Here is a 27,170-nt window from a genome sequence, read left to right as displayed (position 1 = left end):
TCTGGTCTTAGCAATTAACATTGAAAAGAAGAAAAACCTGCATGCGACGTAATCATCTGATTTTTTTTATTTGGCATAAAATGTTGCTTCCTTCAGGTAACAAAATAGAGGCTTGTGAATGGTGATACTACTGAAAACATGAATTATGTAGGATCATAATATTTATTTTTCTTTTTGAAACATAACTCAGAGCAGTGCTTGGCAAACATGCTGATCTGATAACTAGGAACTTCAGGAACAGCAGTAGCACAGCTAGCATCATCCAGACGCCAGAATAGGACTATTAGGTAAAAACCTATTGAGCTGTAAGGTTTTTTTTATTGAAATAAGTGAACTTTGGGCAGGGTTCTATTCTGAACATGGAAAGCTATGTTTAATAATAAGTATTAAGATCAAGCTCCAAGGGTTGAAAAATGCTGGCCCATAATTGACATAGCTTGGAGTAGCGGGGTTTTGTTGTTTGCCTGCTGTTCGGAGGCTTCAGGATCCTGTAGTGTTTTGTTTGTCTCTGGAGCTTTCTCAAAAGCTTTGGAAGTGTATTTAAAGTGGGTTATAGAAAAAGAAGGCAGGGAACCTCTCCAGGAGAAGGTTTAGTATAAACAATTGGACAGTGAAAATATGCACAGCAAATATGCACAGCACAATTGCCAAACTTGTGCTAGCAGAAACTGTAGTGCAGAAAGTAATTTTCCCTCCAGCTAATGCCACATTATGACCACTTTCTCCTTCTGTTTCATCGCTGGAACTATCAGCTGTTGTACAACATTTTTATCTTTGCTTTCTGGTTGTATGTCAGCTCATACCACATACAGTTGCATGTTTCAGAAGTTGCTTGGGGTGCCTGCGCGGCTGCTGCTCCAGCTGCTGCTCCTCCCCTTACTCTTGCTGGTATGTCACACCACCTCATCCGGCTGAGCCTGTGGTTGCTTTTTTCATTTATCTGTCCCTGCCCACTGCCTTTTGGTGTGAATCATGCTGTTATTTGTGTACGGTGGGTTGATTTTATTTTTTTTTTCCCCCTCATATATATAGATCTCCTGCCTCTCTGTATGAGAATCTGAACAATTTGGAGAGAGCAGGGCTGGCACTCTTATTTGAAGCTTTGCTGTGTCCGTGCTGTTTTCCTAGACAGGACTTCATTTTTCAGATACAGTCCTTGCCAGCAGTGGTTCTTAGTGCCTGTTTAGTGAGTGGCTTTGCTGCCTTGTCTGTAAGGAGCCAAGCAGCGTTACTAAGTCCACTCTAGCTTCTCACCCAGAAGAGCTCCAGCACAGCGCACAGTGGTGATAACTGGAGTTTCTGAAGGTACTTGCTTTATTGAGCTCTATTTGTTTACTTTGGAACAGGTCTGGAACTGCAACCCTCTCCTTTTTTACCTTCCAATGCTTGAAAAATACCATTTGTATACTTCATTTCGGGAGTAAGTTGAATGCCAAAATGTGTCATGCTGAGAAAATGGGAACTTTGAAAGGCAGAAATATGTTTCAGTATCTGCCTTACCCAGAGGCTTTCATTCCAGAGCCAATTCCCTTGGAATGTAAATTGAATCTTTATAAACTTTTCAATTTTACCCTTTTTGCTGCTTTCCTAATTGCTGGGCTCTAGGGGTGTGCTTGGGTGCCAAAATTATTTCAACCTTTCTGTGATGTAGCTGTTTTGGGAGGAAGGATTGGTGTTTCCTGTCCTGCTGATGTTTGTAGCTTTACATTTTAAATCCAAGTCAGAGACCCAGCAGCATGATAATGTCATTCTGTCATGCAGTAAAAAACTGTGCTTTTCTCTCCAAGAGAATTGTATTAGTGTTTGCTGTATAACTATGCTATAGACATACTTTCAAAAATAAGAGTATTTCCACTGTGTGACTTAAGTCCAGATTAATTTGATAGTATAGATCAACTTTATTTGATAGTAAGAACAAGCTATATGATATAACACAGTTGTGCAGGAGACTTGCCTGTAAAGCGACTGGCACCTTCAGACCGGTTGTTGCGGAACTGGAACTCAGTTGCAATATCCACCACAGTCTAACTGGCACAGAGTTGTTATTTTTGCAGACAATCTTTGTGACAGAAAGCAAGAATTGATTGAATAGGTTACTGTAGTATCCTGAGAAATATAAAGCCCTCTAAAAAGGAAGACAGCTGGAAAGACGGTTTCAGTTTTCACTACTTGTAGCATACTTACATGTATTTATATTCTCACTGAAGTGAGAAATCATTAAAAATATAAACATGGAAGGTTGGAATAATGTGCTATAAGGATCTGAAATTATGAATTTACCTGCTTTGGGGGGTGATGCTGGGTTTTAATGAGGGGTTTTCAGTGGTAGAAATTTTCAGGAAAATCAATTAATAGTTTAACTTAGAGATGCTGGCAGTGCAAACTGAAGTTGTAGTAAATTGGAGGCCACTGTTTGGCCTTTCTGTGATTTCCAATCAAGGAAGATCTGGGAATGAAAAGATCAATGTATATTTTGACCAAGCAGCATTGTTCTACCAGAAGGGAGAGGTCCCTTCTAACTGAAATCCTCTATTCTGTAGTAAGTCAGGAGAGTCTTCCTTACAGAAGACTCTCAAACTCCAGTATGTTAGCATTGAGCCTGCTGTCCCCTTTCTGTGCCTGTCCCATGCTCTCCCTCATCCTTTGGGAACATCCTTCAGTTCCTTCCCACTCTGATGCTGTTCCACCTGCCTCTGGGGGTAGGATTTTCCCCAGCTGCTGCACATCTGTAACTCCTCATCTGCTTGCCCTAGGTGCTTGCTGCTGAGCCAAGCAGGCAACAGAAGGGCTCCCTCCCACTGAGAGGTTAGCCATCCGTCCAGGAGGCACAGCCTCTTGTTTCTGGGCCAAGCAGCACATACGGCCTCTGTGCTTCTGGCATCTCTGAGATACTGCCCTGCAGCTGTGCACTGCTCAGTGTCTCCTGTCCATTAGTTGGGTTTGATGTCTTTCTCTCTCTCTCTCAATCTCTCTCTCACAGCCAGTGTTCTTTTTTTTCCCCAAAGTAACAGGCCCTTTGGAAAGAAATGCCTTTGGTCCTCATCTGCCAGAGGAGTTTTGGCCAAATGTGGTTGGCTGGTTTAATATGACCTTATTCGTGGTCCAGAGAACCTAATGCAAGGCTGGTGATGCAGCAGGAGTAGAATGGTTCCATTATGCAAATGGAATGAATTTGGGTGAATTAGTAGATTTTTGAGGGCATTTCCAAGAACTATGGGTGGCACCTTTTCAAAACATTCCTGTTACTGTGATGAGGTCAGTAGCAGTGTGCTGTCAATAAAAGGCCCCATTTTGAAGCTTCTTCCTTCCCACCCTCGTCCCCTCCAGCGTCATTTGTTTATAAAAGGCATGCTTAAGGACTTTACTTTGTTATTCCCAACTGAATATTTCATTTGGGATGTGGATTTGTGCTTTGTTTTGAGGTTTTTTAGTGGAAGCAGGGAGGCCAGAGGAAAAAGAATGAAGAGTTTTTTCTGTGCTGTGAGTTGACGTAGGATTTTGCAAGGTATCTTGTGTCTCCTGCTAGGTTTGTGCACTTTCCTGCTTACTTTGGGGAACCTGGAGAGCTTAGGGCACTCTTCGGTTTATAAAGGGGTTTATTTTGTTGTTGTTTACAAAGGTCATTGTTTTGTTGTGGGGTGGTTTTTTTCTGCTTTGTTTTGTAACTGGGGACATCAATTGCACACTGAGCAAACGTAAAGTAAATTCTACCTGAAAAATTGTTGTGCTGTCGTACAACATGGTCTGAAGGCAGGGCTGGTGGGGTGTGCACAGGATATATGGGGTGCTTTAAGGTCCCTTCCAACCCAAACCATTCTATGATTCTATGCTGGAAGCAAGTGCTTCTGGTAATGTATCCCTCCTACTTAGGTGGAGGGGATAATGGTGGGTTTATGCAATGGTATGACAGTGAAGTCAATACAAGTATCTTCTCTGGTAAATAGCTTTCTCTGAGTTTGCTAGTTTATGGATTGTCTTCTTGTCTTGTTTTCCTACTGTAGAACTACAGTGAGGGTCAGCCCTCCTATTTATAGCGTTGTGTGCTAGTGCCAGAATTGTTATCTCCTTTTTACAGGCTTAATAAAATCAAGTAACTTAGATTTGCTATTTGGTAATGTCTGCATTTGTGAGTATAGGAGCATCGGGAAAACAAATTAACAGGAAATAGAGCTGCAGGTTATTTTATCCTACCAGGAATACAAGATGTGCAAGGGATAAATATCCTGTTGCTTGCCAGTGCTAGAAGTGTCCTCATTATACCTTAAGTAAAGGTTAATCCATTTCAAGCCTGGGTTAATGCTGCTCTATCCTGATACTCCAAAATGACCATAAGATGGGGTTTACTCTATTAGGTAATTTCTTGAAATAACTTAATCACAGATGCCAGTGTGTGATCAGCAGTTGCTCTGTTTGATTTGTGTGTGTCAATATGATATAGTTTTTTCCACTCAGATACCTAGTTTATATTTCTTTATTCACCTGTCAATGGAGAAAGAGAGTATAATATTGTACAACAGACTCAGTAGGGACAGCAGTGAGAAGTTTCCCAGCTTTTGGAGAGGTGTCCAATCTGCAGTACATGTGTGAAGAGTAGAACCCCTTAATTTTTAGTAAAGACTATTAAGAGTTGACAGCTCTCATCTTTCTTTAGTAGAAAACTGAGGGGGATAAAAGTGATTAAAAAAACAGAAATATTGACATCATCCTGAAGCAGCTGTAGAGCTATTAAAACCTCTTTGTATGTGTATAGACAGCTACATTTTTATTCTTGGAACTCCAACATCTTGCACACTCCAAAATACACAGCTAAAATAATATCTACATAATACTATACAACTCCTTTATTTGTGACACAGCAGCTGCATTTCTGGCAACAAATATCTTATTGTTGCACCAATGAAATTAAAAATCCATGAGAGAAACTCGTGTCCTCACAGAGGGCAGCAGTCAAATCCACAACAAAAAAAAACAGGCAGAATTAAGTAATTTCCCTGTCCTGATGTGGACATACAAGTTTTCTTCCATATGAAAGTTTTAATCAGTTCACCTTAAAAGGTATTAAGATCTGCTTGAAGATCGTAAGCCTAATTTAGGGTTTGTCTTCCTTAAAATCCCCTGGTGAAATGGAAGGGGATTACGTAAATAGTCAAAAGGAAGTGTATGTAGTTCTGTGGAATTTTCCAAAACCAACCCCAAATAACCTGATCAAACGAGCATGGGGCTGAGGTCCTGCTATTCATGGCTCTCCTTCGTGAGGCTCTTTTGAAGTGCCTCAACCCACTTCCAGGTAGGGCACGAGTCTCAGGACAAATTGTGCTTCTTTTCACATCTCCCCTGGCTTCCCTGGACCAGCTGTAAGGGACTCAGGACTGCCCTAAGATGTCTTTTTCCAGCATTAAAAGCATTGTTCTAGTATGTCCAAGTTCTTTGGGTTTGAAATGAAAGCTATTGAAGAGAACAGCCCTGCTTCTGTCCTCTTTCTTCCCAGTTTTTAAGTGCTCAGTGACCACATGCCTGGCCTTCAAGTACGTCATTTATATGGGCAACACATATACAGCTGCATAAGATGATTTCCCCCTAAGTTTGTGAACAGGCAGCTCTGTAAATGAGCAGCTACTTCAGAAAATGCTTGTTTCATTGGCAGCATGGCACAGAGGTGGCGGCAAATTAAACGGAAACACTGGTTGCCTAATGGCCTTGCGGTAAGGAAGGGTTTTCTATTCTTGGTGGTTGGTTGTTGCTTTAAAAAAAACAGCCAAAAAGAAAACCAAACCCCAGCAGCAGCAGTTCCCCATTTAAAATACGGCAGCTCCATTATTCCATTTCCATGCAACGATTTCTAGAAGCCCTCCCCAACTTTCCCCATGTAATTTTGTTGAGCATCTTTAAGATTCAAAGACAGTTGATTACTTCCTTCTGTCCTTGAAATAGGTTCTTCTCTGGATGGGATTAGGGATTTTCTCAATTTACTTTTCCATTTTATCCTGTCCTTTTGTAGCACCTAGAATTTATGGAGTCTGAAATTGTTGCAGAGTTGTGATGTATCCAGCTGTGGGAGGTGCTTGGTCCTCCTCTTACTTACTCCTTTTCCTTTCCACTCTGCCACCTCTTCTCTTGCCCAAGCTGGGCTCAAGTCTGCTGGAGGTGCATTTTCCTCATTCACGAACAAGGCCCGTAGCCTGCATAATTCTTTGCTATGATTCACCCTTTGTTTTGCCAATGTACCGGTTTGGGGTTTTTTTAGAGAGTGGGTAATAGGTCCTCCTGCTATCTTGGGATAAGTTTATAATACAGGAGGTTTTTTTAATGGAGTTTCTTCTATCTAAAGACCAGTGCCTTTCCTGTGAATTCTGTAGTGTCTAAGAATTTGGTGATGGAGAATGGGAAAGAAAAAAAACTATGTGTATATATAATTTTTGTATTATTTTTTCCAAGTGAGTAATGATGTGACATGATCCGTTTCAGTACATGTTACCATGGCGATGACTGCAGGGACTACAACATCCTTTCCCATGAGCAACCACACCCGGGAGAGGGTGACGGTGGCCAAACTTACACTGGAGAACTTCTACAGCAACCTAATTATACAGCACGAAGAGAGAGAAACCAGGTACTGGTTTCGTCTTTTCTTGGTTGGCTTCTTGCGGTGTTTCTTTAAGGGCCCTTTGATTCCCCCTTCTTGTAAGGTTGGTTTTTTTCTCTACTTGGTAGCAAGGAGCTTATCCCTGAAGGGCACAGGCTACATAGCTGCTGGCTGTGCTAGTAGACCTGTGAGCATCCCCTGCTCCCGTAACCGTCACTGAGTGACAGAGGACCTCCTCTTTAGACAGTTCATACAATCTGTCTCCTGATCAGGTTATTATTACTTTGTGGAAACTGCTATGTGCAGAGTCTTATTTTGCAGCACACGCAAGGTTTCTGCCTCAGCATGTGAGGCTGGTGATCTCCAATTCCTAAAACTCTAAAGAGGCAGACGCTGCAGAGCTACTGATGGGTGGTAATTTGGGTTTGTGGTGTCTATTCATGCTCTGAAGCATGGGGCTCATGCCAAGACTCTCAAACCCTGCAGAAGTGTTACAGGAGGTGGGGAAAAGGACTGACATGAGTGATGGGGTGAGGAAAGGAGGCAGGGAGCTGGGGGTGGCCTGGAGTGGAAATAAGGGGCAGTAAAGAACACAGGGTTGGTGATTGAGGGCTTGAGAGGCTCTTGGGTAGGCAGGAAGAATTCCGGGGATAATGCAGTTCCCACCTCTAAATTGTTCTTGGGTGGTGGTAACTGGTACTCTGTGGGAGTATGTGTTGGTCATCTCCACTTTAATTTTTCTCATCTGTGCCCAATTCTGCCTCTGACGTGGTGAAGTGCTACTTGAATTAAGTGTCAACACACCAGTATTTGATGATAATGAATGTTGTATTTCAAATTGTCATCAGCATGTGAAATTATCATTCCCCTGGTAATATGTTTTTAATTGAGGGTTTTTCAGCTGAGCAGCAGGGTTTCTCTCTTCATCATATTTAGTCATTATCCCATGTAATTGAGTTGCTTCTAGTTAGGAGAATAGAGTGTCTGCTGAGGGTCTTTAATTTAGGGGCTCCTGCTGTACTTCCCAAAGTGCAGAAAGACACCAGTAGCCTGGCAACGAGCCTTCAAACTGTGCTGCTGCTAGTGGGTAATGAACTTTCTGAAACCTGCACCCAGACAGTCATAAAGAAGTGTGCCATGGGTAGAAAAAGAGGGGTCCAGTAGACATGTGAGGGTAGTGAGACACCGGAACAGGTTGCCCAGAGAAGCTGTGGCTGCCCCATCCCTGGAATGTTCAAGGACAGGTTGGATGGGGCTTTGAGCAACCTGATTTAGTGGAAGATGTCCCTGCCCATGGCAGGGGATTGGAACTGGATGATCTTTAATGTCCCTTCTAACCCAAACCATTCTGTGATTGTGTATCGCCACATGCTGGCCCCCTGACAATGTAGGGTAACCCTCAGGCTTCACTTGCCCCTTAGATTCTCCCAGCCTGGCATGGCACCAGCTGGATGAGCCCCAGGACCAGTGAGCCTTGGCCTGGGCAGGACACTGGGTGATGATGAATCTGGAGGAGTAGAGTTAGTTGACCCAAGAGCAAGTGGAGCAGGACCAGGTGTGTGACCAGAGAGAGATCAGCAAGGCTGGGGCAGGGGATAGGGGTGAAAGCTGGAGCTGTCTGAGGTGTTGGAGGCAGAGCTGAGATAGAAACAGTGGGAAAAAAGTGTTTATTCTGATTGGTTATCCAAATTGGTAAAACCAGCTTTGCTTCAACAAGGTTATATGAAGAAGTACAAATCACTAGAGTGATTGTATGTTTGGACCTTTAATGCCTAATTGTGCAAATACCTAAGTACTTGCTTGAATTTGCTTATGCGGTTTTAACAGCTTTGATCACAAATGAATAAATGGGAGGAGAGGCCAATAAGTCTTCAAATTTCCATTTGAGGCAAATTCTTTGGTATCTGGAATACGTGAAGTAAAGGAGTTGTCTTGCTGTAGTGTTCCATTTGTTTTTCATTAATATTTAAAAAGCAATCTGTGTTTTTCCCCTTCTCAGGCAAAAGAAGCTAGAAGTGGCTATGGAAGAGGAAGGCCTTGCAGATGAGGAGGTAAATACTACTTAAGTAACTTTTGATGAGACCACTTTGCTTTTGTTTCCCTACTTCAAATTGGCATTTGAGAAGCTGACAGAAACATTAGCTAGCATGACAGTATGTTTTATTCTGTAAATGAATGTTGCCCCTATAAGTAATTATTAGGGAAGCTGTGGATATACTGGAATGATACTTGTAATAGCTACAGCTTTTTATGCCACCCTTAGTCCTTATGAGACATGTGGCCACAGCAAGTATGTAGCATGCTTTTCAAAAATTAAACTTGTTTGCCATTCTATTTGGGAAGAATAAAATGTGAGATGCACTTAGAAGTGGATAGAATGCAAGATGGTGAACCATTTTTTCTTCATTTAAACAGAAAATGGGTAAACCCTTGTTCCATTTAGATACAGATAAGGAGGGATCTGTGTTCTGTTGGCATCTCTCAGAACTTTGGTCAGTCAGTTGCTTTTCTGAGGTCCACCAAACCATGGATGTCTGGACTGCCTTCAAGGGTTGTCAGGGAAATAAGTAGGAGCAGTGCCTCGGTTATTTCTGAGGTGTGGCTGCCCTAACTTCTGGGAAAAGGCGAGCATGAGTGTGTATTGCCATCTTGTGGTTTTAAATGATGCTGTCACCCTAGTACAAAACGTGGGAGATAAGGTGCCTGGTCGATGGATCTCGTTACCGGTCTGAGATTCTCCCTGCATCTTTGGGAGCATTGGTTGGTGTTTGTCTCCTCTCAGGCTGAATATCATTGACATTTTTATAGAACAAAATATATGGCAGGATTGGACAGGTTTTTCTTTCAAATGCAAGTGTTTGCCTGCCATATACCAAATGGATTTTGCTATAGGGAGTGTAAGTTGGATCCCTACTGCCTGTCGGGCTCCTTACTGCCTGTCTTTTTTGCACCCCTTCTTTTCGGTGGGGGGCACCTTTTGGCTTTTATTGATCCTTCAGATGCCCAAACCCAAGAGTCCTTGTCTCAGGTAGTGACTTTGGCCTTTGGACTGATGCACTTTGAACCAGTATGATTTTTTTTTTCTTCATTATTTTTAATTACCATTTATTTACATCTAAGTATTAAAAATAATAAAATGACCGCCCCAGAAAAGTGAACCTGTGCCTCTGTATTGAAAACCCTGCTTGTGGGTCATACTCATAGAAATTAGAATCATAGAATAGTTAGGGCTGGAAAGGACCTTAAGATCATCAAGTTCCAACCCCCTGCCATGGGCAGGGACACCTCACACTAAACCATGTCACCCAAGGCTCTGTCCAACCTGGCCTTGAACACCGCCAAGGATGGAGCATTTACAACTTCCCTGGACAACCCATTCCAGTGCCTCACCACCCTAACAGGAAAGAACTTCTTCCTTATATCCAATCTAAACTTCCCCTGTTTAAGTTTGACCCATTACCACTTGTCCTATCACTACAGTTGCCAATGAAAAGTCCATCCCCAGCATCCCTATAGGCCCCCTTCAGATACTGGAAGGCTGCTATGAGGTCTCCACGCAGCCTTCTCTTCTCCAGGCTGAACAGCCCCAACTTTCTCAGCCTGTCTTCATACAGGAGGTCCTCCAGTCCCCTGATTGTCCTCATGGCCCTCCTCTGAACTTATTCCAACAGTTCCATGTCCTTTTTATGTTGAGGACACCAGAACTGCACACAATACTCCAAGTGAGGCCTCACGAGAGCAGAGTGGATTCAAAAAGGCTTCTCCTTTTTGCATTTCTCTCTTCCATTAGGATTACAGAGAAATATTTCACATGAAGGGAAAGTCTGTATCTGGATTTTCTACTGTTAAATGACTTACAAACTTCTATCTGTGTGTCCCCTTAGAAAAAACTGCGCAGGTCACAACACGCTCGCAAAGAAACAGAGTTTCTGCGACTGAAGAGGACCAGACTTGGCTTGGATGACTTTGAGTCTTTGAAAGTTATAGGAAGAGGAGCATTTGGGGAGGTTTGTGGCATTCTTGCTTGAACGTAATATAATTATATCAAACATTAAAATGGAACATTTTAATTACAGAATAAAATGTTCCACTTGGGGAGTTTTATTGCAGAAGAACAGCTATTTGAATAATTGTGCAAGTGTGATGAGTAATGAATTACTTGCATTTCTCAGGGCTCCTGGAAAGGCCCTGCGAGGTTTCCCACAGCTTCCCAAACTGGTGTTGCCCATGTGGCCCCCTGTATTGATGGATTTGCTGTTGCACAGCTTCTCTGGGTAAACATTCTTCCTGCCCTGTGTCACATCACATTATATCTGCTCCTGAATTTTAGTATGCACAATCTCACAGCTGCCTGGAATTTATGGTGCCTGTTAAGTTTTCCTAAAACAATAGCTACTTCAAACTGTTTGTTCATCAGTAGTATATGTGGTGTAGGAATATTTCTTTTTTCCATGTGTTTTTAAATGTTTAACAAAAGAACTTTTCCATGCCCAGCAACTTAGACCCCAGCACGGAATCTACTGGAAGGCTCAAATTTCTGACGTATAAACGATTGATTGGGCTGTATTTCTCATTATAGGTGCGCCTCGTTCAGAAGAAGGATACAGGTCATATTTATGCAATGAAGATACTAAGAAAAGCAGATATGCTGGAGAAAGAGCAGGTTTGTGTTGTATAAGTCCCCTTGAGTTAAAACTTCTGCTCTGTAGAAGATTGCTGAAGTTCTTTGTGCAGATCCTGTTTGGTCATATTTTCCACTTTGAAAGCCCCAGTAATGGTATAGCAGCCCAAAGCGTCTATGGAGCTGCTAGCACAGTACAAAAGAATAAGCAGAAGTTAGGAAATAAGGTCATGTAACAACATTTTTAAATATGTTTTATTTGCAATCTGTTTTGAATAGAAAAAAGTTGGGTTGGGTTTTAGTTTTGCTTTTCCTCCCTTTATCAGCACAGACCTTATAGTACGTAATATGTAAAACTGCAGTTCAAGGAAAATGCTTCTTGAAAAGTAACATTGTGCCAAAGTGTAAACTGAGGGTATTTGACATTTTCTTTTGATGGTTAGATACCAACAGATACCCACTGTTCAGTGGCTCTGTTTTCCTTTGTTTTCCTTTTTAGCTGGGTCTTGTGTTGTTTTGCTTTGTTTTTGTTAGTTTGGTTTGGTTTTTGCTTTTACTTTTTAGTTAACAATACACTGCAAATTCCTGGTAGGACATGGCAAGTACTTTGGCACCGCAAAGCAAGGAAATCAGGAGCAGATGTCTCAAGCATAAGGGCAGATAAGAGAGGTCTTTTCCTTATTAAACCCAAGTCCAAACCTTACTCATCATTTGTTCTTGTATTACATTTCCCAGCAGTAGTACTTCTTTTCTTTTCTTTTGGTTTGTTTTTTTTTTTCCTGGCACAGACATTTTGTCTCCTCAAGCCCATGTGCTGAATATAGAGGACTAGAGGAGCATCATGTTCTGCACAGCAGCCAGGATGCATGTGGCCCTCTGGTCAAAGCCCTGTCCTGGTTTTGTAACCTGATGTGACAAGGAGGCTGAGCTCTCACTCTCCATTTCATTTGTGATGGAAATCTTCCCTGGAGAGTGTTTCTCTGGTATAATTTTCGTTGCCTGGTTTGTTCAGTGGAAAGCAACACAGGGCACAAATGCAAGAAGATTAAGATTTTTTTTATTATTATTATTGTCTTTTTTTCAAGCCTGATAGCATTGGGAGATATCCTGGCTTGTTTTTAAGCAAGATTTTAATATTGTATTTTATAGTCACATTGAGGAGTGGAAGGTGGAAAGGAATATTTTCTGTTGAGAACAGAGCTAGATAAATCAAAGTTGAAATGCCTGCTACAGAGAGAGAACCCAGTGCTCTGTGAAACCCTATGGAAAGAACATGTACATGTAAAGATGCCCCTGGCCAGTAGAACTGGGGAAGTGATGCAGAAGACAGCCCTTGTAGCTGGAATAGTAGTACATATTTTCTCTACAGAAGGTGTTTTCTGGTGTATGAATAATGAAAATCTTAGAGCTGTTAAGAAGTATTTTCCCATGCATGTCTTTCATTTTCCTGAAGTATGAGGGTACATTCTAGTGAAGCACACCATCCTCCTCCAATCTCTATTATTAGTTCCCAGTGAATTCGTGAAGTAACAGCGATCTTTGTTTGGGGCTTTTTTTCCCCCAAGGCTTCAGCTGGGGCTGGAATAGCCTGAGTAACATCATATATTCTGAACCTCACTTGCCCATCAGCAGCAGTTGTGGCTTATCAGTTCAGGATCAGCTTCATGCACCTCACTTGGAGGAATGGCTCCATCTTTTCTTCACTTTCCACCTGCTTATGTAGCCCATTTTTGCACTGCTTCAGCACTGGCCACTGAGCTCATTGCTACCTGCTGTCATCTGTGGGCTGAAACTCATGCCAGTCCTTTTCCCACTTGGCCAAGGCACATGCCATGCAGTTTAAATAAGATTTGCTATGCAAAAGGACCATGTGCATAGGAGCAGTCCCTGTGTATCATCTGGAAGGGGTACATGCACCATCATCAGCGTGTACAATGGTGATTTGGGAACCAGAGAGGAGTTCACTGTAAGTCAGGCATTTCTTTCTTCACAGCAATGAGGGAATTGGGTTTTGCAGGAAATAATTAGACACTGTCACTCTTCCTAGAGGAGAATTCCCAATGCTTGTCTTGCCAAGTTTAAACTGAGATATATTCATAGAAGTTGCTATTAGCAATTCGTTTCTTTGTATATGTGTATGAGAAATCTGTTAACTTGTGACAGTAATCATAATGCATTTACCATTTACCTCTTGGATCTTGAATTCTTTAAGACCAGCTCTGGCCTTTTCTAATAACCTTGTAGTATTTGCATATGGAATTTTTGTCTAAGCTTGCATCAGGGACACTACATGTACCTTATAAAGCTCTGAGGGTCAGCTTTGTGACTTCTGTTTAATGTTTCTGTTTCATTTTAGGTATAGTAAAAAATGGGAATTGCACTTTTCCATCACCTTTGTCAGTTCTTTACAAACAAAACCAGCTTAACAAGCTATGTTTTGCATTTCTAGAGATTGCTTCTGCAAAGTTGAGTGAACAGGTCTTTTTCGACATTGAGTTGATTTCTGTGGGTTCCTGGTGGGTATTTTGGAGCACTTTGTAGGATCTAGTATGAAACTATGAAGAGAGCATGAAAAATAGTTTCTTTCCTAAAGATCATGGCAATATATTGTAAGATTAGCCAATAATATGGTGTTTCTCTTTGAAATATTTAAATTGTTCTTTAATAATATTTTTTTCTTTTAAATTTTAGGTGGCCCATATCCGAGCAGAAAGAGATATTTTGGTTGAAGCAGACGGAGCCTGGGTAGTGAAAATGTTTTACAGCTTTCAGGATAAAAGAAATCTTTACCTGATCATGGAATTCTTGCCTGGAGGTAAGCTGCATGTTGAGGCATTAGGTGATTGCAGGTACTTTTTCCTTAGCTCTTGTTGTCAGCTTTGTAAAATGTTACAAACAAAAATGCTGTAAAGTTTGTGGTGATAAAAATTTTAATGCTGTTTTAAATCAAGTCCCAGTAATGTGACCATGCCTGATTTTTAAGGGAAGGAGAAAAGTTACAAAGTGGTGTTAAAGTAGACTTGGATTAAATAATTATTCTAATCCAATGTTCTGCTTTTTACTGCTGAAGCTAGTAACAGTAAAAACAACAATAAAACCTCTTGTTTAAACAGTTTATTTGTACAAAATATGCATTGTGTGTTAAAATTCACATCCTGGGCTATTCCTATTTAGGATTTTCAACAGGTTTATGTTCAGTTTACTAAAAAAGTATGTTGGGTTTGTAGGTCCTTGCAGTAATAGCTTTATAATTAGTAGCTATAAGGCCAGTTGCAAGGTTAAATTTGGATTCTACTGGGGTTTCATGTGGAATTAGTCTTGTGATTAAAATGTTCTGATTTCTAAGCTGTATTTTCATCTCTTTGATTAGGTGACATGATGACCTTACTAATGAAGAAAGACACCTTATCAGAAGAGGAGACACAGTTTTACATTTCTGAAACTGTATTGGCCATAGATGCTATTCACCAGCTGGGATTCATCCACAGAGATATTAAACCAGATAACCTCCTGCTGGATGCGAAGGCATGTAATGTGCATATAAACTTCCTATGCTCTAAACAGAGATAATGTCATTTATAGCCATGCTAATCAGTGGGAACCAGTAGTGCCACACCAGTGATTTAAACTAGCTGGAGTAAAGGCAGAAAGTGGTCTCTATCTTTTCCTTGTAGAACACCAATATACTTGAAGTAAAACCACCCTTAACCCTTGTAAGGCAAGACTTTTAAGTGAAGACCCACTTAAGATACCCAGATGCTCATATTCGTAGGGACGTAGTTTAGCAGTGGGCTTGGCAGTGCTAGGTTAACAGTTGGAATCAATATTAAAGATCTTTTCCAGCCTAAACAAATTTATGATTCTATAATCATGCACATTAAAAACTAATAACCTCGGTTACTTCAAGATGAACGAAAGCATGAAACATTCAGACAATGTTAGATAACCAGTTCAATTCCTACAGTTACCTTACTTGTTTTATTACCTACTTGCCAGTGGAGGCGAGTCTGTTAGCCTAACTATAGCAAGCCATTAAATGCATCTACTAAGCATCATATACAAGTCTGTAGACTATCTAGCACTGGTGTCTGGAAACCTGATTAAAGCCATGTTATCATCAAAGCAAAACAAAGGAATTTTGTCCTGAAGGCTTTTGCAGTCTCAGTGGTATCCAGCTCAAAACAAAACCAGGGAAACTAGCTTCCCTCAGCTCTTGCAGCATTGTAGTTACAACTGTTCCCAGGGGGCAATAACCTCTTTGAGAGGAAACACACTCTCAAATACACCAAGATTCAGTCATGATTTGCCTAGTTGTCCTGGGTTAGGTAGCCCTGTGCAAGCCTATCATGGCCTGAGAAGGCGCGTGCAGTTATTAAAACTTTCTTTTTCAAGCACTACCTTTTTAAACTGTGTTTTCATCTTCTCTGTTCTACCTATCTACCTATCTATCTCTTTTTCTTGTTTTAGGGTCATGTAAAACTGTCTGATTTTGGACTATGCACAGGTTTAAAAAAAGCTCACAGAACAGAGTTCTACAGGAACCTTACACACAACCCGCCAAGTGACTTCTGTAAGTAGACGATGTCCTAGTTAAACATTTAAATAGTTCTGAGCTGCAGCTATGCCACGTTCTAACTTCTGTCTACTGGGATAAGCAAGATTGCTCAGGATGATTGCATTTAATTGAAAAACTGGAAATGCATGTTCCCTCGACAGGGAAGCATTTCACAGGAAAAAATCATAATTTCTGCAGTGTTGATGTATTTTTGCACATCCATACGCAGCTACAAATACACATAATGTGTCTGTATTTTAATGTATTTTTCAGAACAGTGTTAGGAACTCAGAGAAGTGCTCTTTCAGAAGGGACATGGGTTTCCTGTGCCAGCTTACTGAAGTCAGTGACAATCTCATTAAGCTTTTTCTAAGAGTAAAGTTGTTCATCGGCATGCCTTGGTGACACAGCCACATTAGTGTATTATTCTACAAATGCAGAATTCCTCTGCAGTTCTTGAATTCTTCACTTGTTGCTTAAAAATACCATTGCCTGCATCTGAATATATATTGCCAGCTGCAACAATAAGTGCTGCTTATCCCAGATCAATGTGTAAAACTTTCAGCAAGTTCTAATTTAGAATTACTACTGTATCCTACTTAGATGGGTTTCAGCTGCAAATTGGACAGTAGTTGTTATTATTTTCCCATCTCCAGTTACGACTGAGTATTTGTTTCTAGACTAAAGCATTCTAAAGATACAAAATAGTTATTCTTTGAAATCAGAATGGTTGTGTATTTTCTTTTAATTCTCACAAATGCATTTATTACTTAATAACTACTTTATAAATTAGCATTTCAGAACATGAACTCAAAGAGAAAAGCAGAAACATGGAAGAAGAACAGGCGACAGCTGGTGAGTTATTAAAATTATGTGGGGTTTTTTTCCTTTTAAACTATTTACAGAAAACGTTAAATAAGAGCTCTGCATTAATGCTACTGTTTCTTTAAAAACTGAAAGCCCCTCATCTGTTATAGATGTTGCTCTCTTCAAGCATCCAAAATTGAAGATAACTCAAAAGAAGATGGTCTAGTGATTCCAATTGTGGAATAGATCTAGGATCAGGGTTGCTTCATCTGATTTCAGATCTGTGATTAGCAAGACCCTGCTCTTTGTGCCTTTGTTTTCCTTATAAACATCTAGACTAACTAAACTCAGGTGTCAGTAACCACTTAGAAAAGCTGGATTTTGAGTTTGTCTCCTAGACTGATGTGGTACTGACACTGTGTATGAGCTCCTGCAGTTCAGTGTTGCAAGAAGATGCAGAGCTGTGTGGTTCTTCTTCAGAGAATCATGGGGAAAATTTGTTTGCCCTTGTGCTGAATGGGAATGTGATTCAAAGGCAGTGGAGTGCTGCAGCCTGCGTTTATAATGAAGAGTGGTCAAGTAATAAAAGGGAGCAGTTGCATTAACTGAATCAAAAGAAACTATCTGTCAGCTATGGGACTTCAGAATTTCAGCCCTGCTCGTGATTTTCACCAAATAGCAGTTGCAAAACCCTCAGTTTTCAAATTTTGGAACTTTTTACTTTGCACCCTCTGATTTAAAAGTGACATGCTGCAGGATTCCCAAGAAGCTTTTGGTTGTTTTTTCTTACCTCATGAGGCATAATGCGACCAAGTTGCAATCAAGCTGCCTCATAGGGACTGTATTTCACGCCCTTACTCCTGCTTGGAGTTAATCCCTGAAAAGACTACATCTCCATGTCAGTTATGACTGATGTGGTAGAACTTTCTGATGAAGCTAGGTGAATCACGAGGCAGCCCAACAGAGAGAATAAAAGGCCAATGCGACAACTTTTATAAACAGTGTTTTAAAAGGAGCCATATTCTTGGCTTTCCAGTGGTGCAAAACTGAACATCTCGGCTCTGTTTAATAAAATTAAGTGTTTTGTTTCTTCTCAGAAAATGGAAGTAAAAACTTTTCTGTTTGGGTGTTTTGTTTTTTTTTTTCCTTACCCCACCATCCTGTGCAGAATTTTCCATTGGTGGAGAGAAATCCCCAAATAGCTCAAGATCTAGTTGTTAGCCAGAATCATACAGGCTTTTAAAAGGTTAAGAGGATGGAGCCTGGGTCCAAAAATAGCACAAATTAATTCTGCAATAAAGACAAGGTAGTACATCCAACAGCTATTTATCATCAGTGTCACACATGGGAATCTACCACTGGTTATTCCTTCTTTTTCTTTTCTTTCCTCTTTAAAGCCAACAACTATAGAACTTCTTGTGTATTTTGGTGGATACCTGAATCTTCAGCTAAGATGACCTTCTGATATTGCAGTGGGAATATTACATTACTTCATCACTTTTAGGAGGATGATTTCCATTTACTTTCAAGGTTCTCTATGGTTACTCATGTAAAAGAATAATGTTCTTAGGATTTTAGATAGTATGAATTCTCAAGTTAGGAATTTCTGTCCATCCAAATAACATGCTCCTATATGTGTATCCCCAGGAAAAGTTTTTGCAAAGTGTGAAAACATAGTCTTTATCTTCAAAAGAGTTTATTCTTTCCTTCCAGGCATATTCTACTGTTGGAACCCCAGACTATATTGCACCAGAAGTATTTATGCAAACTGGGTACAACAAGCTGTGTGACTGGTGGTCTTTGGGAGTGATTATGTATGAAATGCTAATAGGTATGTGAAAGACCCCAATTTAAGAATTATTCAAAGGGTTCAGAGGTAGAGGGTTTGTTAATTCACTCTGATCCCCTGCGTAGTAGACATTCCAGAATTTCATTGTTCTACCTGAAGTAAGCCCCAAATTCAGCTTCCAGAAAACCTTTAAGTCCTTCCTCCTTTCCAAAAAGACAAGAGGTGATGCCTCAGCTGTTTCAGTGAGTTCACTCTTACATGTGTTTGCAGTTTAGTCTCATTATTGGAAGTAACAAAATAGCCTTTAATGCTGCGTTACAAAAGAGAAAACTTTTGGCTGGTGCTGCCAGTTAGATTTGGGAACCCTAGTGGCAAAAGCAGAGGCCCAGGGCACTTTCCTCTTCTGGGAAAAAGCTTGTTAATATTTCCATTTGTTTGTATAGGGTATCCACCTTTCTGCTCAGAAACACCACAAGAGACCTACAGGAAAGTTATGAACTGGAAAGAAACGTTGGTATTTCCTCCAGAGGTGCCCATTTCAGAAAAAGCAAAGGATTTAATTCTAAGGTCAGTAACAAAAGCCCACTTCTGGCCACTTACCCAGACACAATCATCTTCCATTAGGCTAACTTTCCATTCTGCATGAAGGAAACTTTAGATTGGAGGGAAAGTTGGTTTCTTCTGTATCACCATCCGTCATCTTTTTTTCCCTTTGCCATTTGTTTAAGTTAGGAATAAGCTGTAATGATCTTGATTTGTACCACAGTATGAGGGGAAACAGAGCAGACTGAAAAGAAGATGATTAACACACAATTTTTGTCTTCTCAGAGGGAACTAGAAAATAACCACTCACCACAATTTAATGGACTGAACAGGAATCTTTGGATGTTTTGGATATACTCAGTTTTTCCATAATGACAGTTTTGAATCCATTCAGTTTGCATTGAAGTTTTTGCAGCGGGTTTTGTTGTCAAGGCCAGGCAGAAATGCTTTCTTGTCCTTAGAGGGTTTTTTTGGGTGGGGGTGTGGAAGGTGGTTTTTGACTTTGATTCCTACCTTCCCTCCTCCTCCCCCAGTAATATTACACACTTACACAATTTTGTTACAGGCAAAAAGGGGAACATGCTTCATATGCAGAGCCAAGAGCTATAATTATTATTAGTCCAAGCAGTGTTCCGGTAGCATGCAACAAATAGTTACCCTTAATCCAGTTACAGTGATACTAACAATTCAAATTATTATTTCTAATCCTCATTAATGATTGTGTGTAATGGATTTATTATGGGTTCAGTATCTATGTCTCTAGTGTTCCAATTACCTGTCCTGTGTGTTGTCAGCATCCCATCTTTGCTGGAAGGAGTACAGTGTTGCTGCTGAGGATTTCTTCCTCCTCAGTCTTGGCTGTGTTGGAGCATTTTTAGATATTTCAGGCAGTATATCTGTTAACATGTCTTGCTCATGAACTTACTTATACAATGACTACTTGAATTTATTAGTTTTTCTGCATACTTGGAAGGGTTTAAATTAGAGTAAGCCAGCTTTTGTTATAGGCCATTTACTAAAATGAGGTCAAACCAGCAGGTTAGGCAACAAACAGCTGGCCATTGGGTAGTTTATCCATTACAGCTTGGACAAGTTCAGACAACATATATTTCAACTTAAAGGAAGTTGCAGTCAAAGCTGAAGTTTCTTTATTTTTATGGATATAGATAAAACCTATGTAAAATAAGCTTAAGTTCAGATAAAGCCTCACAAGTCCTGCAGTCTTGTCTGGCTAACTGTTTTACAAGGTTTGGGGTCTATTATTAGTACTTGGCATCAACCAACTGGCTGGGATACAGTAGAAATGGAAGCAGTGTTTTTCCCAAGTGACACTTGACTACAAGTGAAAGAACATTCATTACAGACTATAATTGGAGACGGTTACAGCCTAACTTGCTATATTACTAAATCACCTGCTGAATATTTCCCTAACTAGTGAGATGGTGACTTTTTTTGTATTGCAGTGTGCTCATGTGAAAAGTGCCTTGTGAATGTGAATGATGTGATCATGTGGAGAGACCAAGTTCAGGATAACTAAATCAACCACCAGAGACTTTGCTCATATAGGCAAACAGGATTTCATTTAACAAAGGCCAGCTGAGTTTTAGAGCAACAGGAGGCCCACATCCCATGCTACCAAGTACTCCCGATTTCCAGGAGGTCATCAGGTGACTCCACACTTGGCAAGACCAAGCTTTTTGTTTGACATGGGTGTTTTTTCCTGTTATTGTAAGCCTCCCTCTTTGTGGCATTGGTGACATCTTTGGCCGTACTTAAAGAGACTGCAAGGACAATGTAAAAATATAAAGCAGTTTTAGCTTTGCTAACACACAAAAGATAGCTAGGATTTAATAACTCCTAGGCTAAGCATTGGTATGTTCATCATCTCCTTTACAAGCTAGTTCTGATGAGAGTGTTTTTCCAGCCAGCTTAGGCATTGGTCCAGACAGGCATCAGTCCAGGGAAGAAGTGTCAGCCTCTGCTAGTCACTGGAACAAATCCCTGATGTCACTGAGTTGCTGTCAGAGAGCTTTCACCTCCCTATTTTTTTTATTTCAGGATTTTATACTTTCTGCTGTTGGTGTTTTTTCTCCTGCCTACCTAAGCAGGGAACAATCCTATCTCTCTCCATTTTCACCTGTTTCTTCTTACTTGACTCTATGGACTTTCTCACAGCTGCTTCTCATAAATTGACAGTGTCTTGTAGAGTCTGAGATGAGGTTATGCAGCTGGGCCATATCACAAATAGGCCTTGGGTCTTTGTACCACCAGCACCTGGTTGTCTAAGGAGATGATAGGGAGAATAGGGACATGACATGCTTTGAATAAGTCTGACTCATTGTAGTTCCAAAATGTGACATCAGAGAGTAGTCCTATTTCACTGAATGTATGTGTTCCTGTTAGTTTGACTTGGAAATGTGGATGTTAAATAGTTGAGAAAATGCAAAGGAGTTTTCAGTGGTAGGGACTTAGCCTCCATTCCAAACTGATTTTACAGGGCTAGATCTGCTGCAGCTTCTCACAAACCTTGAAGATGTGGATGCAGCAGTGTAGAATGTTGTCATCATAGCTTTTTGTTTTGGGACTCTTAACAGTATTCTGCTTCCCCTAGATGCAACAGGCTGCTTTTACATTACCCCAAGTGATGGAACAGTTGGAAACGACTTCCTCACGTTCCTGATACAGGGTGCCACAGCACTTTTATTTGCTGCTGCTTCTATTTGCACTGATTGTAACTTTCCCTTTTTTTTTTTTCTGCTTTTTCAGGTTTTGTATTGACTCAGAAAATAGAATTGGTAGTAATGGAGTAGAAGAAATAAAAAGTCACCCATTTTTTGAGGGAGTGGACTGGGGACACATCAGGTATGCATAGATACATACACACATTTTGTGGAGAGAATAAAAGCCATGAAAGCAAGAATTTAATGTACTATAATGTCAAGGATAATTATTTCCAATTTATCTTTTCATTTTGAAAGGCAGCTACTGGCAGCAGGTGGGTGACAGCAAAGATTTTCAGGCCTTGCTGACATTCACAGATCTGGTCAGAACTTAAATGTCTTGAGATGCCTCAGATTGCCCAAGAGTGCCCAGGATGGAAAGAAACTGTGGTAGGGTGGTGTCCTGGGTTTAGCAGTAGCAGTCAGTTTTTCTCCTTCTTAGTAGCTGGTGCAGTGCTGTGGTTTTGACTTTCAGCCTGGGAACAGAGCTGATAACACCAATGTTTTTAGTTGTTGCTCAGTAATGTTTACCCTGACCAAGGACTTTGTGAGCCTCATGCTCTGCCAGAGAGGAGGGGAGGCCGGGAGGAAGCAGAGACAGGACACCTGACCCAAACTAGCCAAAGAGGTATTCCATACCACAGCACATCATGCCCGGGGAGGTAGCTGGGAGTGACCCAGAAGGGCACTCGCTCTCTTCTGGGTCGGGCTCATTTCGGCAGGTGGTATTGTATTCCCTTCCCTTGTTATTTCCCTTATCATTATTATTATTGGTGGTAGCAGCAGGGGTTTGTGTTATACCTTAGGTACTGGACTGTTCTTATCTCAACCCATGGGAGTTACATTCTTTTGATTTTCCTCCCCATCCCTCCAGGAGTGGGGGGGAAGGAAAGAAGGGGTGGGGGGGGGGAACTGTGTGGTTGACTGGGTTTAAACCACGACAGGTGGCTGTGTTATTCCTGATGTATGCTCTGGTGTCAGCAGAGAGCTCCTCTTCCAGCAGTAATGGGCTCTGCAGCTATCGCTATAATTAACTTTTTGTAATAGGAACACAAGAAAAGCAAACTCTATTCCAGAAATGCAGGGGAAATAGATGAATGAAGAGGCAAGAGGCAGCAAGTGAGAGGAAAATACAGGGCATGTCTTTATTGCATGCTGCAGATGCTACACCTGAAGGAACCGGTATGTCTACAGAGCACTGGGGAGAGGCACTGACTCACCTCTGTGGCCAAATTCTGCTGGACCAAGCCTGGGTAGAGGGTATGGCTGAGGCAGCTGTGCCAGTTCCAGCCTGAGCTTGCGCCTGCAGATTCTGAGCTATAGCTGCACATACCCAAAGTGATAACAGCTTTAGAGCAGAATTTGGTGACCCCACAGATCCTTTCAGTTGAAATTATGGCTATTGTTTAGCTCTCCTTAAGGTTTGAGGTAGTCTTTTTTTTTTTTTTTTTTTCAGTAATACTGAATTTCCTACATGAAAATACATGCTGAGGCCATGTGATTGTACAGCTCTTGTACTTCTCATTTCCTCTGGTGCAGAAAGCCTCATTTAATTCCTCTCCTCAGCGTGGGAGGTATTAATAAGCAGCAAGAGCAGTAACATATCTGTTCATGCCACATTTGGCAACCTGGTGAAATGGTATTCCACTCAGAAGTGTATTTAATTGTAATTGTAATAATTACAACTCTAATAAGTTTACAGGTGTAAATTAATGACTTCCCTACAGTGCCGTGTTCCAGTTTGAATGCTTTCATGGGACACGCCACTTAAGCAATTTCAAAAGCCACTTTAAGACTTCTTAAAGGGCTCCCTAATTGTTGAGCTAATAAAGCAGTAACATGTCAGAGCCAACCCATTTTGGATGAGAGATACTGGTGACCGAGTGTCAGAAATAGGAGCTACAGTTGACAGGTATTTGGATGAGGTCCAGGCTGCTTCTGAGCACTGGAATTGTAACACATCTGATGGCTCCAAATGCAAGTAAAGTCCTGCTCAGCTGGGTTTATGAAATGAACCACAGTGGTTCTTGGTGACAACTAAGATCATAGCAATAGTGATATGGCAGATAAGTGTGGAATGCTGTTTCAGTTGATGGGAAAATTATGTTTGTCAAGAAGATACTAATGCCAGAGAGGAAACCAGTAAATCTCCCCATAGTGTCAGCAAATGGGCAAATCAGATACTTCACTGATGGACTCAATGGAACCTTTGTGTTTTAAAGGCATATTGTTACTGTAAAAAGCTAAGTTAAAACTGGATTTTAATGTATCTCTTCCTACCATTCACTCTTCTGGCACTTGTTTCTATTTGCAGGGAAAGACCAGCTGCAATCCCTATAGAAATCAAAAGTATTGATGATACTTCCAACTTCGATGAATTTCCGGAATCTGATATTTTACAGCCAGGTGAGACTGCTGCTGTAAATCCCAAATTTCTGTCTCTGATGAGCCAGATGCTGTTGTTGGTGGTGGTTTATATTACTTTTTCTGATGCTCTAATCAAAGTAACAGACATGATCTAGAGACTTTCTTTCAAATCCAAATGTAAACCTATGACCTCTCATAGCTTCTGCTTCCTTAGAACTTTGGAGGGGGGGAGGGGGAAAGCCCACAGATTTTAACAGTTAATAAAAAGCATTCACATACATAGCAAGCACAGAAAAGAGTGCAGTTTTCTACCATGCAGTCTATCTAACCAAATTCTGGTAAAACATTATGCACTGACTTGCTTTTGATCTTTAATGACTTCTGTGTTTCATGCCAAACATAAATCTTCACATATGTGTGGGAAAAACATTTCAGACAGGTGATGAGTTAACATAATGATTTATGCACCTGAGTGGTTCTGCAAATCATTGAAGTTTTTGTAATTGTTAATTTCTGTTGGCAAGTAGTAGGAAATTTTTATACATAAAAGGCTTGATTATCTCATATGCCAAGTTCTCCCAACTCCCACTGGTTTCAATTAATTATTAATTGCTTAAAGATAGGCAGATACATGAAAAGATTGATTGAGGACAGATAAGTGTAGATGTGCTAACAACTGTGAGAATTATCAAAAAGCTAGGGCTTTTTTCTGAAATGGCTTTTATTTAATGGCGAGTAAGTTTAATGCAAAGGCAATCAATCTCCAGTGTCTAAGAACACCTGTTTAAGTCTGTATTTGGATAATGCCAGGTATATTTGTATTGATTTTGGCATTTCAGCCCCACTGAAACTGACACTGTACCTCTAGATACCTACAAAACTTTGATATTGGTGTGTTTGGTATCTTAAGTTGAAAATATTATTGTAGAACTTTAAAAGCAGTAACCAGGATCTAAATATAGAAGCCTACTGCAATCAATGTCTGTGTGCAGCACGCCAGCCATGTGGGCTGCTCATGGAATAAAAAGAGGCTGTACAAACCTTGCTGGATGCTGTAAGAAGGAGGAAGTTCTGGGAAAGTAGTATGTGTGATATATGTAATTCTATTGGGAGAACTTGGATATCCGTTTTCTTCTGTTTGTGGTGAGGATAACACACTATGTATACATGTGTTTGCTGTGCATGGAGCATCCTAAATGTGTTTATTGTAATTGTGTATCCTGTTGGCTGTGTTAGAGGTTTTTGTCAAGGTCTCCTAAGAAGCTCCCATGAGCCTGTGAGGGTGTGTAGACATACTAAAAGAGGCAAACTGACTTGATCAGAAACAGGATTTCTCCTGCTTACTAGGGGAATAAGAGCTCAAGGCAGTTTATATCGGTGCTCTGTGAAAAGTCCTCTCAGAAGTAGTGTTGTTTTTTAATTGTTTTGTTTTTACTTGTGTTTCTGAATTCTAGTGCCAAACGCAACGGAACCTGACTACAAATCCAAAGACTGGGTTTTCCTCAATTATACCTACAAGAGGTTTGAAGGGCTCACACAGCGTGGCTCAATCCCTTCCTACATGAAAGCTGGGAAGTTGTGAAACAAAACACAACCCCACAAAAGATACAAAAAAACAAACCTCAGGTAGCTGCATCACCAGACCTGCTTGGCATTAGTTATCAATACATTGACTCTGGTGCACATCAATTTCACAAGGAAATTCTACAGGATTAGGATTTCTGAGACTACTACAGGAATTAGTTGGCAGTGCCAGCTGGCTGGTTTTTTTTGTTTTCTTCTTTTTTGGGTTTTTTTTGTTTGTTTTTCTTTTGTTTTTAATATTTGAATATTTTTGTTAACTTTATTATGCAAAGGTACTGGAATAAAAGGAACGTACATCCCTTTAACTGCACTGCCTATGTGTGTATAACGGTTAATTATGCCTCTCTGTACTGTGGCTTTGTACTGTAAAACATCTAATCCAGATAGGAGTAAAACATATCCTTTTATGCAGCATTGTTACTATACTGCTTATCTGGGTCTTAGATATGCAGTATAAAACCCCATTGTCCACATTTGCAAAATGCTCTGAACAGTTGCTCCAGGATGTTCCAGTTGTGGTCTGCAGATACCCCATGACTGTGGCAACATTGAGTTATTTTAAATAGCAATGTCCTGTGGGCCTATTTGTACCCTGCCTACCTTTGCTTTTGTCCACTGGAGGGCTTTATCATCTGACCATTCCTTCTTCTCTTCCTTCCTTTTCCCACTGTGTGTGGTGGTGAGACTGTCCCTGTGTTCTGTTCAGTGATACTTTTGCTGTAAATGATAGTTGGTGGGTATTACTGTTTAAGATGATGACACCTTTTGGCAACTTCAGAAGAAAAAAGGAGTCTGAGTAAAAATTATAAAGATTTTTCACAGAAGGGAGATTTTCTGATTCCAAGTTCTGAAGATATGGCAATTTCCAGGACTGCATTCCTGCCTCTGCTGTAAAGCAGATCATCTTTTTGCTGCTTGTAATTCAAATAGCCTCATCTGTCAGTGCAAAAATGTATTCTAGAAGAGTGATCAAATTGTTGCTTTTCTTTTTTTGTCACCCTGAGAAGTTCCAGGCAGAAGGGATCCTGCTTTAGCCTTGTCTTTCTAGAATACCCTGTGTCAGACTCTCCTGTGGGCTCCATTGTCTTCTAGTATCTCCATCTAACATGGACCATGGGATTGCAAAGGATCAGATGAGTCTGCTGTCCAGTTTCCAAGAACTGCAAACATCCATGACTGAATTAGGCAGAACATCCAATGGCTTTTCTTCCCGGTCTGCAGGATGGTGACTGATTTGCAGCAGAGACAGGTCTCCTCCTAGGTCAAGGAAACTGAAGCAGAAATCCTTCCATATGTAGTGTATGGTTTTGTTTCTCAGCCCAGCAGCAGCTGAGGATTGAATTGCACACCTCAACAGTACACGATTAACTGCTCGCTGACAAATTTACCTGTATCTCTGCTTGTACTAGCACATTATCTGCAATACTTTGGATCTATCACAATACAGCAGAGATTTTTGATGTCACTTTCTGGTTAAAAGAGATTTGCAGCAACCAACAATTCCCTTGTAATTAAACAAGCAGAGTCACTGGTGCTGTCTTCCTCTGAACGGAAATGACAGACACTCTAAAACCTCTGCAGCACCCGCTGGAGTGAAGCAC

At 40.7% G+C, this 27,170-nt stretch overlaps 1 protein-coding gene across 1 annotated transcript; it reads left to right on the top strand.

Annotated features, from left to right (window-relative positions):
- The first annotated feature begins 1,048 nt into the window (after positions 1-1,048).
- Positions 1,049-25,874, top strand: STK38L (serine/threonine kinase 38 like). The gene is made up of 14 exons (XM_061359732.1): positions 1,049-1,305; positions 6,466-6,610; positions 8,583-8,634; positions 10,468-10,590; positions 11,163-11,246; positions 13,896-14,019; positions 14,575-14,729; positions 15,672-15,774; positions 16,553-16,614; positions 18,280-18,397; positions 18,799-18,922; positions 21,665-21,760; positions 23,933-24,024; positions 25,440-25,874. The coding sequence occupies exons 2-14, from the start codon at positions 6,477-6,479 to the stop codon at positions 25,565-25,567; spliced, it is 1,395 nt and encodes a 464-aa protein (XP_061215716.1). The 5' UTR covers positions 1,049-1,305; positions 6,466-6,476; the 3' UTR covers positions 25,568-25,874.
- Positions 25,875-27,170: the final 1,296 nt, after the last annotated feature.

The sequence above is a fragment of the Neopsephotus bourkii genome, unplaced genomic scaffold, assembly GCF_033783945.1.
Source record: "Neopsephotus bourkii isolate Nb327-2 ecotype Australia unplaced genomic scaffold, CSIRO-AGI_Nbou_v1 NB_107, whole genome shotgun sequence".
NCBI lineage: Eukaryota > Metazoa > Chordata > Aves > Psittaciformes > Psittacidae > Neopsephotus > Neopsephotus bourkii.
This window is presented reverse-complemented; position numbering and strand designations above follow the sequence as displayed.

Excerpts from the sequence above, each read along its gene's own strand:
- STK38L (XM_061359732.1), top strand. The coding sequence starts at position 6,477 with ATGGCGATGACTGCAGGGACTACAACATCCTTTCCCATGAGCAACCAC. Across the intron at positions 6,611-8,582 it reads CACGAAGAGAGAGAAACCAG|GCAAAAGAAGCTAGAAGTGG; the intron begins GTACTGGTTTCG and ends TCCCCTTCTCAG. Across the intron at positions 8,635-10,467 it reads AAGGCCTTGCAGATGAGGAG|AAAAAACTGCGCAGGTCACA; the intron begins GTAAATACTACT and ends GTGTCCCCTTAG.